Source organism: Bombus pascuorum, chromosome 9 (assembly GCF_905332965.1).
Source record: "Bombus pascuorum chromosome 9, iyBomPasc1.1, whole genome shotgun sequence".
Taxonomy (NCBI): Eukaryota; Metazoa; Arthropoda; class Insecta; order Hymenoptera; family Apidae; genus Bombus; species Bombus pascuorum.
In genome coordinates this window covers 12,760,645-12,771,790 of record NC_083496.1, presented here as the reverse complement: position 1 = coordinate 12,771,790, position 11,146 = coordinate 12,760,645, and the positions used below count along the sequence as shown (strand labels likewise).

General features: G+C 37.1%; 2 protein-coding genes across 3 annotated transcripts; both read right to left on the bottom strand.

The window, feature by feature from the left end:
* Positions 1 to 673: 673 nt before the first annotated feature.
* Positions 674 to 7,936, bottom strand: LOC132910997 (protein tipE). Of its 2 annotated transcripts, none has more exons than XM_060967263.1 (4): positions 7,110 to 7,936; positions 6,365 to 6,623; positions 5,427 to 5,605; positions 674 to 4,958 (listed from the first exon to the last, which is right to left on the bottom strand). In XM_060967263.1, the coding sequence occupies exons 1-3, from the start codon at positions 7,393 to 7,395 to the stop codon at positions 5,434 to 5,436; spliced, it is 717 nt and encodes a 238-aa protein (XP_060823246.1). In that variant the 5' UTR covers positions 7,396 to 7,936; the 3' UTR covers positions 674 to 4,958; positions 5,427 to 5,433. The 2 variants fall into 2 exon arrangements, with proteins under 2 accessions (XP_060823246.1, XP_060823245.1); XM_060967262.1 differs by having other exon boundaries at positions 5,438 to 5,605.
* Positions 7,937 to 8,067: 131 nt separating this feature from the next.
* Positions 8,068 to 10,769, bottom strand: LOC132910990 (uncharacterized). Its single transcript, XM_060967251.1, has 2 exons — positions 9,135 to 10,769; positions 8,068 to 8,601 (listed from the first exon to the last, which is right to left on the bottom strand). Exon 1 carries the CDS (start codon positions 10,486 to 10,488, stop codon positions 9,145 to 9,147), a length of 1,344 nt encoding a protein of 447 aa, XP_060823234.1. The 5' UTR covers positions 10,489 to 10,769; the 3' UTR covers positions 8,068 to 8,601; positions 9,135 to 9,144.
* Positions 10,770 to 11,146: the final 377 nt, after the last annotated feature.

Below are 11,146 nucleotides of genomic sequence, written 5' to 3'. Positions count from 1 at the left end.
AGCATAATAGTCTTACCACAGTTTGAATAGTTTAATTTAATGCAGCACAAATGTTTGACGAACGATCTGGGAGCTTTAAGAGGCATCATGCTGATGTAAACATATTGAATCTCGTTAAGCAAACTTCCTTGTGTAACGCTTGATTAAACCGGAGTACTAAAAAAGATTAGAAAAGAAGGCTGAAAACATAAAAATCGCGCGTAAATTTTATATTAGTGAAAAACTCTGATGCACATCGTAATTACTTTTCGTATTATTAAAGTTTGCTTTTATTTAGTAGTTCTGTTATACTTTTCTTTAATTCAACATTTTGTTACAGTGATTCAATATTTTCGAGCGCTTAATAAGGATTAAGCGCGGTATACATACTGGCGCTTAAAAGCTTTTCAGAGAATTGCTATCGTTACATAAAGTATAGTCGCAAATAAAATCGCAAATAAATGGAACTCGAATACAGAGTATATCGTTTCATATCGAAAAAGACATTTCGTCTACGCGGATGTATTTTATGGCAAAATATTCATTAATCTTCCGTGATTGTGATTTATTAAAATATTTTATGAATGAAAGAAATTCATTTATTCATGAAAATTAAAATGGGAATTTAGTAAAAAAGAGAAAATTTAAATACCTGGAAAAAAATATTCTACTGGATGTTGTGAAAGAAAATACATTTAACGGAAAACGTGTTTCTGTATATTTCAAACGAAATCGTACAATCTTTTATTTACAATAGTCCGTTAGTATCGCAGAAAACGAGTATGTTATATATAATATACTATGTACAATGTATTCAGGACTTTATAATGATACGCACGAAGCGGTGAACAATAATGTTTTCTTCGATGAGGTCTAAAATTCTCGAGTATAGAACCAGGAAGCTCGTAGAGCAATCTCCCTGTTTTTGTATTTTTTCTATCATCAATTGGAAAGAATATTAATAGGTTAAGAGAAGAATAGGAAAGAGAGGAGGCGAAGGAATATTGATCGAGACATTTCTACAGGCTAGAAGAAATTTTTATGGAGAAAGGGAGGGAAAGAAACGAAGAGATAGAGTGAAGTAGAATATAGGAAGAAAATCGATGTAACAGCTTAACTATATTAAGTGCAGGTACGTTAGAATAATCAAGTAACATGCGATAGAGCGTATTATACATAAGTATCGATAGAAATAGATACTTTACAATTAATCGCTGCTTTCTAATCTGTAACCGTCTATGGAATTTTCATTTTATCTCTTTTCATTTCATTGATTAATTTCAACCACTGGTTAATATTTATTCTAGCTCTTTACCAATGACACTATCTTGTTTTCGATTATCACTTTTTAGTAAATATCTCGATCTCCTAAGAATTTCGTATAATCTATCTAATTGTATCGACGTCTTCTCCCGCGACCGATGATTCTAAATACGTTTAACTCGATGGTCATTCGCGAGATTCTAATCGACTAACGAATTGGCACTAAACCGATCTGATATGAGAGATATGGAAGTGCTCGAAGTTGAATGAGCACTTTTTCCCATGGACGAAGAAGTCCACGAATTTGTGCTTGAATTTTTCGAAACGATACTCGATACTCGCGTGTATGTTGATCAAGCACAATGCATTATAAATGTATTTGTAATCATGATTCGATGATCGAAATTTCTCGTGGTTAGGAAACATTTACTTCGATCAAAGTTAAATAATCTTTTCTCATGTGTCCATCTAAGAGAGATGACAATCATTCAATAGTTCAACTTACAGAATTTTCGATGTTCGATCATTGCAAAATTTTAACTCATATCGCGCTAGTTTTCTATGCGGATGTTTATGCAAACCCATACTTTTATAAGAGGGATAGAATTTAAACAGAAATTTTTATTAAAGAGGCAGAATTGAAACGTAGAATCTAATTAAAAAACTGATTACCGAAGAAATAGAACTAAAAACATCGCTTTGATGAAGAAGCGGAATCTAAACATGTATCTGTTCACAATTTTCATATCGTCGCATATTTCAATTTCTAAAAAATGTATAAACATCCGCAGTCTACTAATTAGTGTTTCAAATTCCATTCAAAAAATGTCCATATTTTTCAAATTTTCATTCTTTTTTGCACCGATTAATACTATTTTTAATCGACCTCATCGTCCCGTGAGTTGAGCGTCTTTGAGCAAAAGTTTCACGTGACCACAAAAAAGTGCAAGAGAGAAGATTTCGTCCATTTAATTTTAGAAGGCGCGCTTGCGATCCATCGATCAATCGCTGGCACGCGCAGAACGGAAATCGATTAGCAAGCTTCGAGTGGGGAATGAGTGCCGAAACGCAGGCTCCGTTGGAATTCGCATCTCATTCGAGGCGAATCGTGCCAACTTGCTGGATGCCTAGAGTAAGGCTAAGTAAGGATTCACAACCATTCTAGATGTATAGGTTCGCGATGTAGTTTCCGTACGCTTCGAAACAACTGCGTAACTCGTTACTATTCCATCTATATAAAGCTAACGATTTAACGTAAGATATCGTTATATATAATTATATATAATTAATATGAAATTGATATATAATTAGTAAGTGCTGTACAAATAATATATAAATAATTCCACTGAATATATCGACAGTGGTCATTAGCCTAATAATATCAAATTTTGGTAAATATCTAAGATGAATTATTTGCAGACCTATTTTGTACAAGTTGTTTCATAAAATATGAATAAGATCTTAGAAATGTTGGATTTGTAGTGATGTCGATTTTAAAGTATTTTTTAATGCTGACTATACATCTTTCATTAAAAAAATTATTTTGTACTCATTTTGTATAGTAAATTTGCTTACAGTTTTTATGCAATTTCTTTTCATTAAAGTGTGCTAGGCTTCTGGTTTCTAAGATTAAGTTCACATTTTATAAAATTCACTGTACGGCAAATAAATTAATTAAGCGTTTCAAAATTCTTTTAGATCTAAATTGAGAATTATTGCTAATGAATTCACTAAGTTATTGGGTCGGCAGGTCACGTTGTTTCGCAGCTTATGGAACGCATATCGCTTGTCCCTTTTGGATAACTGAACTGAAAAACCGATATCTACAGCTATAAACTACTACGCGCGATACGTGCATGTGTGCACCTGCGCTTTATGCAAATACGTTTGTTTGTCCTAACTAGAACACGACGCGACTTGCGTCCGCGTAAAAAATTTGTAACAATCATTGTATCGATCTCGTTACGGTAATCGATTATATTCACAGACTTAACTTACGGGCTAAACTTAAACTACGAGTTTTATCCTTTGGTGCGAAGACAGATCCTGGAGACGATCGCGTACTGCCTCTTCTGTATTTCTTACGTTTCATTCACTTCGAAAATTAGAATTTTAACTACGAGTTTTTCCTTCGCTCTTATTGCAAAAATAGCCCTGTAGATTCGTCATTCTAATCTTACGATCATACGCGAAAGCACTACGGATCTCGTTTTTATTTTGATATAATTTTCAAGTCGAAAATATTCTTTTCCCTCCTCTTTATCTCAGTTAACTTCCATTGCCGAATAAAATTATCGGTTTGAAACATTCCAAGTAGAAATACTGAAATGATCGTACTGAAACGTATGCTCGCGTGATACGAGCCTGCGCAGGATTTTGATTTTTTCTTTTTTTATTGAAATGTTTGACGAATCGACTGTTCCTTTTCCGCGACGTACAAATCTTCACTTCCTTATTTTCTTCGATCATCGGGTCAGATACAGACAGATCTGGGTAAAATGATATTTCACATAATAAACTTTCCAAATTTCGTTCAATTGTGATTTTAAAATATTCAAAGCAACATCAAATGTCAAATCGATACAGATATTATGCTGCTTCGAAAAATATTTCATTCCTCTCTTTTCCTTTTTACATTATTTTCTTATTTATCGTTTCAAACGTCATCTTACCCGAATCTGGGGAAACATGACTTACAAATACGTACACAAGCACATTTCATTTATCCTATTACGAACGAATGCTGCGGTAAAATGTGCCACTTGAATATTTTGTTCCTTACGTTTAAAGTTATCACGTTGTAGGAAGGCGCACCATGTCACATTGTATCTCTGAATCTCGTTCGGAATACTGGTAGATGATCGAGACTGAGTTCTCCCGTCGATTAACCAAACTTACTTTACCTCTAAAAATTCATGAACAACTTTCTTTCTCCCCCATTGGAGTTTATTGCGTTTGTATATAAAACTCTCGCAAAGTAATTACGTGTGATATCGAAAAAACATCGCGATTATACGTCGAACAATAGTTGCACGATCGTTTGTGTCATTGATCGTTTCTGTTTGGTTCCACGGTAACTCGGTGTAAAAATATCGCAAACATCTCGGATATTAATTTGTAAGGGGCAGACACTTTCCCCACAGGGGGAAAATACGATAGCACTTTCGATGTACGATCCCACAATATGGTCGAACAGAACGATCTTAGATTAATTTCGGTTTGTACTACACTTTATCACGGGGAAGTCTTTAGAAAGGAATCATTTTGCTCGCAATAAGGGTGTATAACATTAATTTTGATTTATTGCAAGTTAGAAGAAGAAATAATTTGATTAGACCGTATAAGAATTGAGAATGGTCCATAGGCGAGGTTTAAATAGCAAAGTTAGCGTGGTTACCAATTTTCTTTAATGAAAGCAATCGATTAAGCGTAAGTGCAATGTTTTGCGACAAGTTAAGATCGATCGTAAGTAGTAGAAGTCGAAACTGGGTCAGACGAGCTGACACGAGTTACGAGAACGAATTGCATTCTATGTCCGTTGTTGGAATTTCCTTAACGTTGCTATTGCTTTCGAACGATCGCTTAGATTTAGAGCGTAAAGTACGCTGGGGGATTTTCAGTAATTTCTTCGGCGTCACTCCCGCGCTGGGGGGTGAGCCCTTGGTAGTAGTCAGTATTCTTCCTCGTCCTCCTCGAACTCGTCCTCTCCCAGGATACTGTACGAATGCAACAGAAAGCTTGTAATAGAAAATATAGCAGGGTCTCTTTGTCAAAATATAATGCAGCAGTATTGCTTCGAGGAGTTATTGTATTTTTAGTTCGAACAAAGTAACTGATATATTAATTCTTTATGATTTTACGTTGAATTGAATTTGATATTGTATTTCTTTCTGTTTCTGTTATTTTTACTGTATCGTAGGTTTACTAGACGAGTGATACAAGTGGATAAAGTAAATTTTTCGAGAAGTCGATTTAAAATAGAATCTTTTATTTAGAATTTAGCGATAAATATTTTTCGTTTAAAATCTAACAACGTAGGTAATAGCTTTTGAGCTTTAAGATTCTTTAATAAAATATTATTTTAGAATATTTTATGGCAAAAAGACGTTAATTCCTTGAAGCAATTCTAGAATGTAAATAAGATATATAGGTTCTTCTAGCCTCACTGGGCACTGCATACATACACGTTACTTACTCTTCCTTCCTCGCGTACTTGTCAATCAGGTTACGACCTGGTCCTCCGCAGCTCTTGCCCATCGGTGGACAGTACCAATAACATAATACACCGAGGGATACTCCAAAAAGAACTGTAGGCACCACCAACGCTAACACTAGGTGCCTCAGATTTTCATCCCAAGAGTACCTAGAAATATATTCATAGTATCACTCTACTGATTTTTATTACCCTATTAATCGGAGAAGACAGAAAATTTCATTATTTCTATTCTTTCACATATCGCTTCATTTTTACTAAAAGAAAATTATATCATTCTTATTAGTTCGTACTAATTCTTCAGTATGTAGAAAACAATATGTGCAGCGTTCACTAATCTCTCATCAAATATCTTCTCTGGACTAAACTCGATCGTATGAGATTAATAATTTTGATATCACTATATCATTTTTAATATCACTATAAGAAGAGTACAAAACCATCATGGTGCCTATTTATTGAGCACTTCTATTTAATACGCTTACAAGAACCTAACAGAAATTGCTTTTATTAACTTGTAATACCATAGTTATAGAAGTTTTTACTTCAATGACCCGGTTAAAAGAAAGTATGTCGACAAGAATTATATAGTACGAAACAAGGTCTCGTAACATAGCCTAATTATAGAATCATTTGTAATTTCATAACCAGAGAAGAATATTTCCAATTCTTTTGATGTAGAAAAACACGGACTGTGATATTTCTAACAAACGAAGTTGAGTTGCGTGAGCGTATTAACACAGCAAACTTTCAGTAGAATATAGTTTCATACAGATACGAGAATTTAAATGTATTGAAAATCATAATGATAGAGTAGTATTTGCCGCATTAATGTCGATGCGCTAAAAGCATGACCCGTTTCGTGCTTTCGCTAGCGTATTTATCACGAATATGATACTGTGATTATACCTTGCAACGACAGTTTCTGGGTGTGTTCTGCTGTAATAGCAGGGGAATATCTTTCCCATGTTCGAATATCCGTATTTCTTAGCAAAATCGGAACAGTTCACCCTGGGTGGGTAACCGCAGCCTTCCGTGTTTACGAGGAATTTCGTGTCCGAGACATCCCAGGAAATGGAACCCAAAGGTTTTGCTACGAATTCCTCGAACGTTAATCTCGTATAGTTCACCCTGATCTGATGACAACGAAGCGCGGCGCTAGTACAACCTACAATCGAGAAAAATTTATTAATATATCTATGCAAATTTTTAGTACCTAAATAGTATTAAATGTATACGAATTTCTCAAATTTAGAATTCATATCGATCGTTATTATTAGAGGAAGCTTCTTAAAATTATTTATAAATTAATAAAATAATTATTCACAAGATGTGATTTTTCACAGAGAATAGAAAAAAGGAGTATACGTTTAACTTTTCGCGATGCAAGCAACATTCAACATTTCATTCCAATTGATTCATGCTTAATAAGTATAAATGTTTTTAAAAGCTGTACATAATAAAGAGAATTTTCATATTTTACTGATTAATAATAATATAGTATTACGAGTATGTAAATAACGTAAATATTATCTCGTTACTATGTTCGTCGCTATATCTATATTTACATATATCTGTTTTATGTGTTAGAACCGACAAGAATTAACTGAAATAGAATATCAAACTTACAGTGTTAAGAAAACTCAAAATTTACCTTCTCTACAGCTCGCCCAAGAGCAATTTTTTAGTCCCTCGGCGTAAACATGATCGGTGACGACACAGGCCACAGCGTGAGAAGAAAAGTCGGCCAAAATCGTTGAAATTGCCGGTTCCACAACGAAAGGTATTAGAAAAAGGAAGGCGAAAACAGCTAGGATCGCTGTGGTGCCCAGGCAGAGGGACGTGTAAAATTTCGCTTTCTCCATCAAGGACGCTACTTCCACCACCGGTAACACCCCGCCCAAGGTGCTGGACTTAGTGTCCTCTTCCTGGGCGCCCATGATCACTGTCGACTCGTCGGAATCAATGATTACTCTATTGTACGGGTCACTTGGACCCTGTTCGTTTAGATATTGAAAACTTTCTTCGTCTCTAAAGATACGAAATTAATATCCAATCAACGTTGTTTGGATTTTTCTGAAATTTTTCTTTTGATTTCGAGTCAAGAAATCTTATTTTCACACAACGGTTTGCGAAAGAATTTTTCTTCTCCGTTTCCGTGTAGCTTCCAAATAAAATTGTTGGAGTTTCCAAATTATCAAATAAATTATCGAATTGTCACGTTTTCCATTCGTCTTCTTGTACTGTAAATTGACGATAAGTTTTGATTGTTCAACTTATTATTGTTCTACTGATTATACGAGAAGCATCGAATACATTCAAAAGATGCACTAAGCAAGGAGTTTGTCAAATGTTTCTCTGTGGGCTTGTTGCCAACTGTGCAGGGATCGATCGATCATTTACCAGCAAGGTACGTCCTTCGGTTCTGAATGTGGTTTTGTGGTGTTAGTGTGATTACAATAAGAATTGCTTAGCCTTGATACGTAGCTATATGTAATAAATGGTTCTTATCTACTGTCACGGCGAATCAATCAGAAGGGGGACACTTAAAAGCTACCGACGAATGTTGTGTCACGTGTAAAAGACGCCGAATTGTCTGTTTTTTCCTTCTATTTATTTCTTTTTTCTAGTTACGTTTTCCCGTCTTATCCGAAAAATGAATTGGTCGAGTCCAAATTCAGGATTTTTCTTCTTCTTTGTCAGCAGAAGAGAGACAGGCGAGAGCTATATCGCGCATCCGGTCGTATGAACTTTTCAAAGCGATTCATCCGCGCTCATGCATGCGTGCAGTGACGCGAATATTTGAAAAAAGCACGTGAACTTTCAAAAGTGTTCCTTTCTTTGATTTGAGTGTGCAGGCAGTGCAAGTAGGAAAAATCTTGTTTGCTTTTTTTTGGTACTTGTTCTTGACCGCTTGCTTTTTCTCTCTCTCTCTCTTTCTCTCGTTCTCTTTGTATATTTTTGCTTGTTTTTCAAAGATAGTTTGCGCTTTCTGCAGAAGTATTTGTATATTTTGTTTTGTAGTTTTTGTTTTTTTGCAAGATGAGAATTTCAACCACGCGTTCCCCCCCTCCCTACACCTTAATAATGCCCGCGCAGGGAGAATATCGACTGACGAGCCGGACTCTCCTCCAGGAGGGGAATGCCTGCGAACAGAAAAGAGTATGTCGCATAAAATTCCTGTTCTAATATGAAATTACTCGCTTCAAAACTCTACACAGTTTTCTGAACATTGGTGACTATTGCTTTATCAGATTGTTGGATAAATTGTTATAAACGCTACGACTTAATTGGTTCTTAATACATGTTAATCTTAATTATCCCAAAGAACTCGTTTCCAATGAATTAAATAGAATTTCAATCTTTTTAGTGAATTGCATTCGAATGTAATTCTTCTACAACGACTATGTAAATATTGTGCAGCAAATTTCGTGCAATCGATAATCAATTTGACAAGTAGTTTTCAAAGGGAATAGCTTCTAAAAGCCTGCACATATTATCACGGTGGATTATTTAATTATTTCCTTTCTATATTTTGCAAAACTCTTTATTTTCTCCAGTAGACGCTTGAAAAATTTCAAAGTATATTTTTAATGTTCTGTAAACCCATTTAGAACCCTTCAATGCTATATGTAGATGCCTTATAACCTTTGTCTCGTTTCTATTTAACGATTCTTACGTGACGGATCTCAGAGCGCCATAGCAGAGTTTCCTCCGCCAGCATCCCCTAGGTTACCCGAAGCGCTCTTCTCTATCGACGTGAGGCCGGCACCAACTGTGCCCTTAAATCTCATCTTGGCATCATCTCCGACCACCACGGTCCTCTGACAAAAGATCAATGTCAGACAACTGATGACGAACAGTACACTGGGCAACACCAACGCGATTAGAAACTCCTTGTAAGTGCTTTCCAGGTTAAATCGGGATACAACGACTCCGGTGTTACCCTCAGCGTAATAACATGGAAATCTAGCGCGTGCGTTATGATCAGAACCATCCTTCCCATATACGTGAAGGAATTCTTTACATTCCTCGCGTAGAGTATTGACGCAACCCTCGAGATTAATTAGCAGACGACTTTCGTTAGCGATGATAAGATCTTGTTCTGGTGGAGCAACCATTCTGGTTTCATCCAGTGGTTTCGTCGCGAATATATTGAGATATGATAGATAGGTGAAATTCGTCAGATCAGAAAGAAGATCTTTCTCTAAAACGGATCCATTGATACAATCAACAGCTTCGACGCCCAAGGTGGAGTTGAATATTCCATAACAGGACGCCATCATGACGTCACCACGATCCTCGTGCCAGATTTCCCGATTCGTCTCGACGTCTATAGCTCTCTCGCATTGACTCAGATAAACCTTGTCGCCGCTCAATAAAATCATATTTTTGTTCCTGGTCGGGATATCGACGCACCTACGGTCGCAGTTGTAGGGTGTTCTAATACGTTCGCAGGTTCCACGGTTACAATTAAACAGACCGTCTATGTCTATGCAGGTTATCTTACCGCGTCTACCAGAACATTTCAACGGTGGATCCGTGTCGTGGAATATACACTCGAACGCGTCTGTGATATTAATGCATACGCCAGACGTACAGTTGAACGTACCGGTGAGATTGCGACATTCGTCCGCGATGCATTTCGATTTCTTCGCGTTTTCCTGATCGATACCGTAACAGGTCTTGTTCGTGGTATTGGTACAGTTCGCTAATATGATCGCCGAGCCGTTTCTGCGGAGATTTACATGAATCTGGACGCAAGGGCCAGATGTTTTGGATAGGCACCACTCTCCACAGCTGCCCCATTCACAATTATCCGCGTTGACTGCGCGTATTGTCGTGCACATCACTGGTATCTCGCTGATACCAGATTGAAACGCTCGCGTGCTCGGCATGTAAATCGCCACGGTTAGATAAACCAGAGCGACGGAGGATAACACCGCCGTCATCTGGCAGATGCAAATCGTCCCGCATATCCGACCGTCTTGCGGTGGGATCACCAAATTCTCCACTGGCACTTGCTTGGGCATCGTGTCGAGTTTATCGAGCTCGATTCGATCACCAAGAAGATCCTGATGTCAAGGAACAATGAATTATTCCGAGAGTTTACATCCTACGTCAGCCTGTCCATCGTGTCTATGTACTACGTTGGTGAATTTTCTACATCATTGTTCTTTAAATATGTGATCTTCCTTGTTCTTCCAACCGTTCGACGATTAAAGGGAATCGAAGCTACGAGGTGTGCACGGTCGAAGTCATTGACGTTTTATCAATACATGGATTTATAAGTTTCGTATATTGTACGTACCATTAACGTACCATGAGTAGCTCGAACATTTATTCAAGAATGCTTCTCCAGAATAATGTTTATCATACTCCAGCTGTTAGTGTATCGACCTGACGTTATTCACGAAGCTTCTCCGCGTTTGATTTTTTCATTATACCACTGATTTGGTCCCTTGAAATAGGAAGATAAACCGTTGCGAATTCCACCGATGAAATTCGAAGGGTCTCGACGAAGTTTAAGATCAGTCTAGCTTCCACATCGTGATCTCGAAGATATCCACGTCAGAGTTTCTCGCGAGTTCGTGTCACCGGTGTTCTTTTTACAGCAGGACGAGGCTAGTCGCGCGCGTGTTCTGCTTTCGTTCGCTTTGCGCCTCGTGTGAGGTGCGCGGCTCGAAAGCT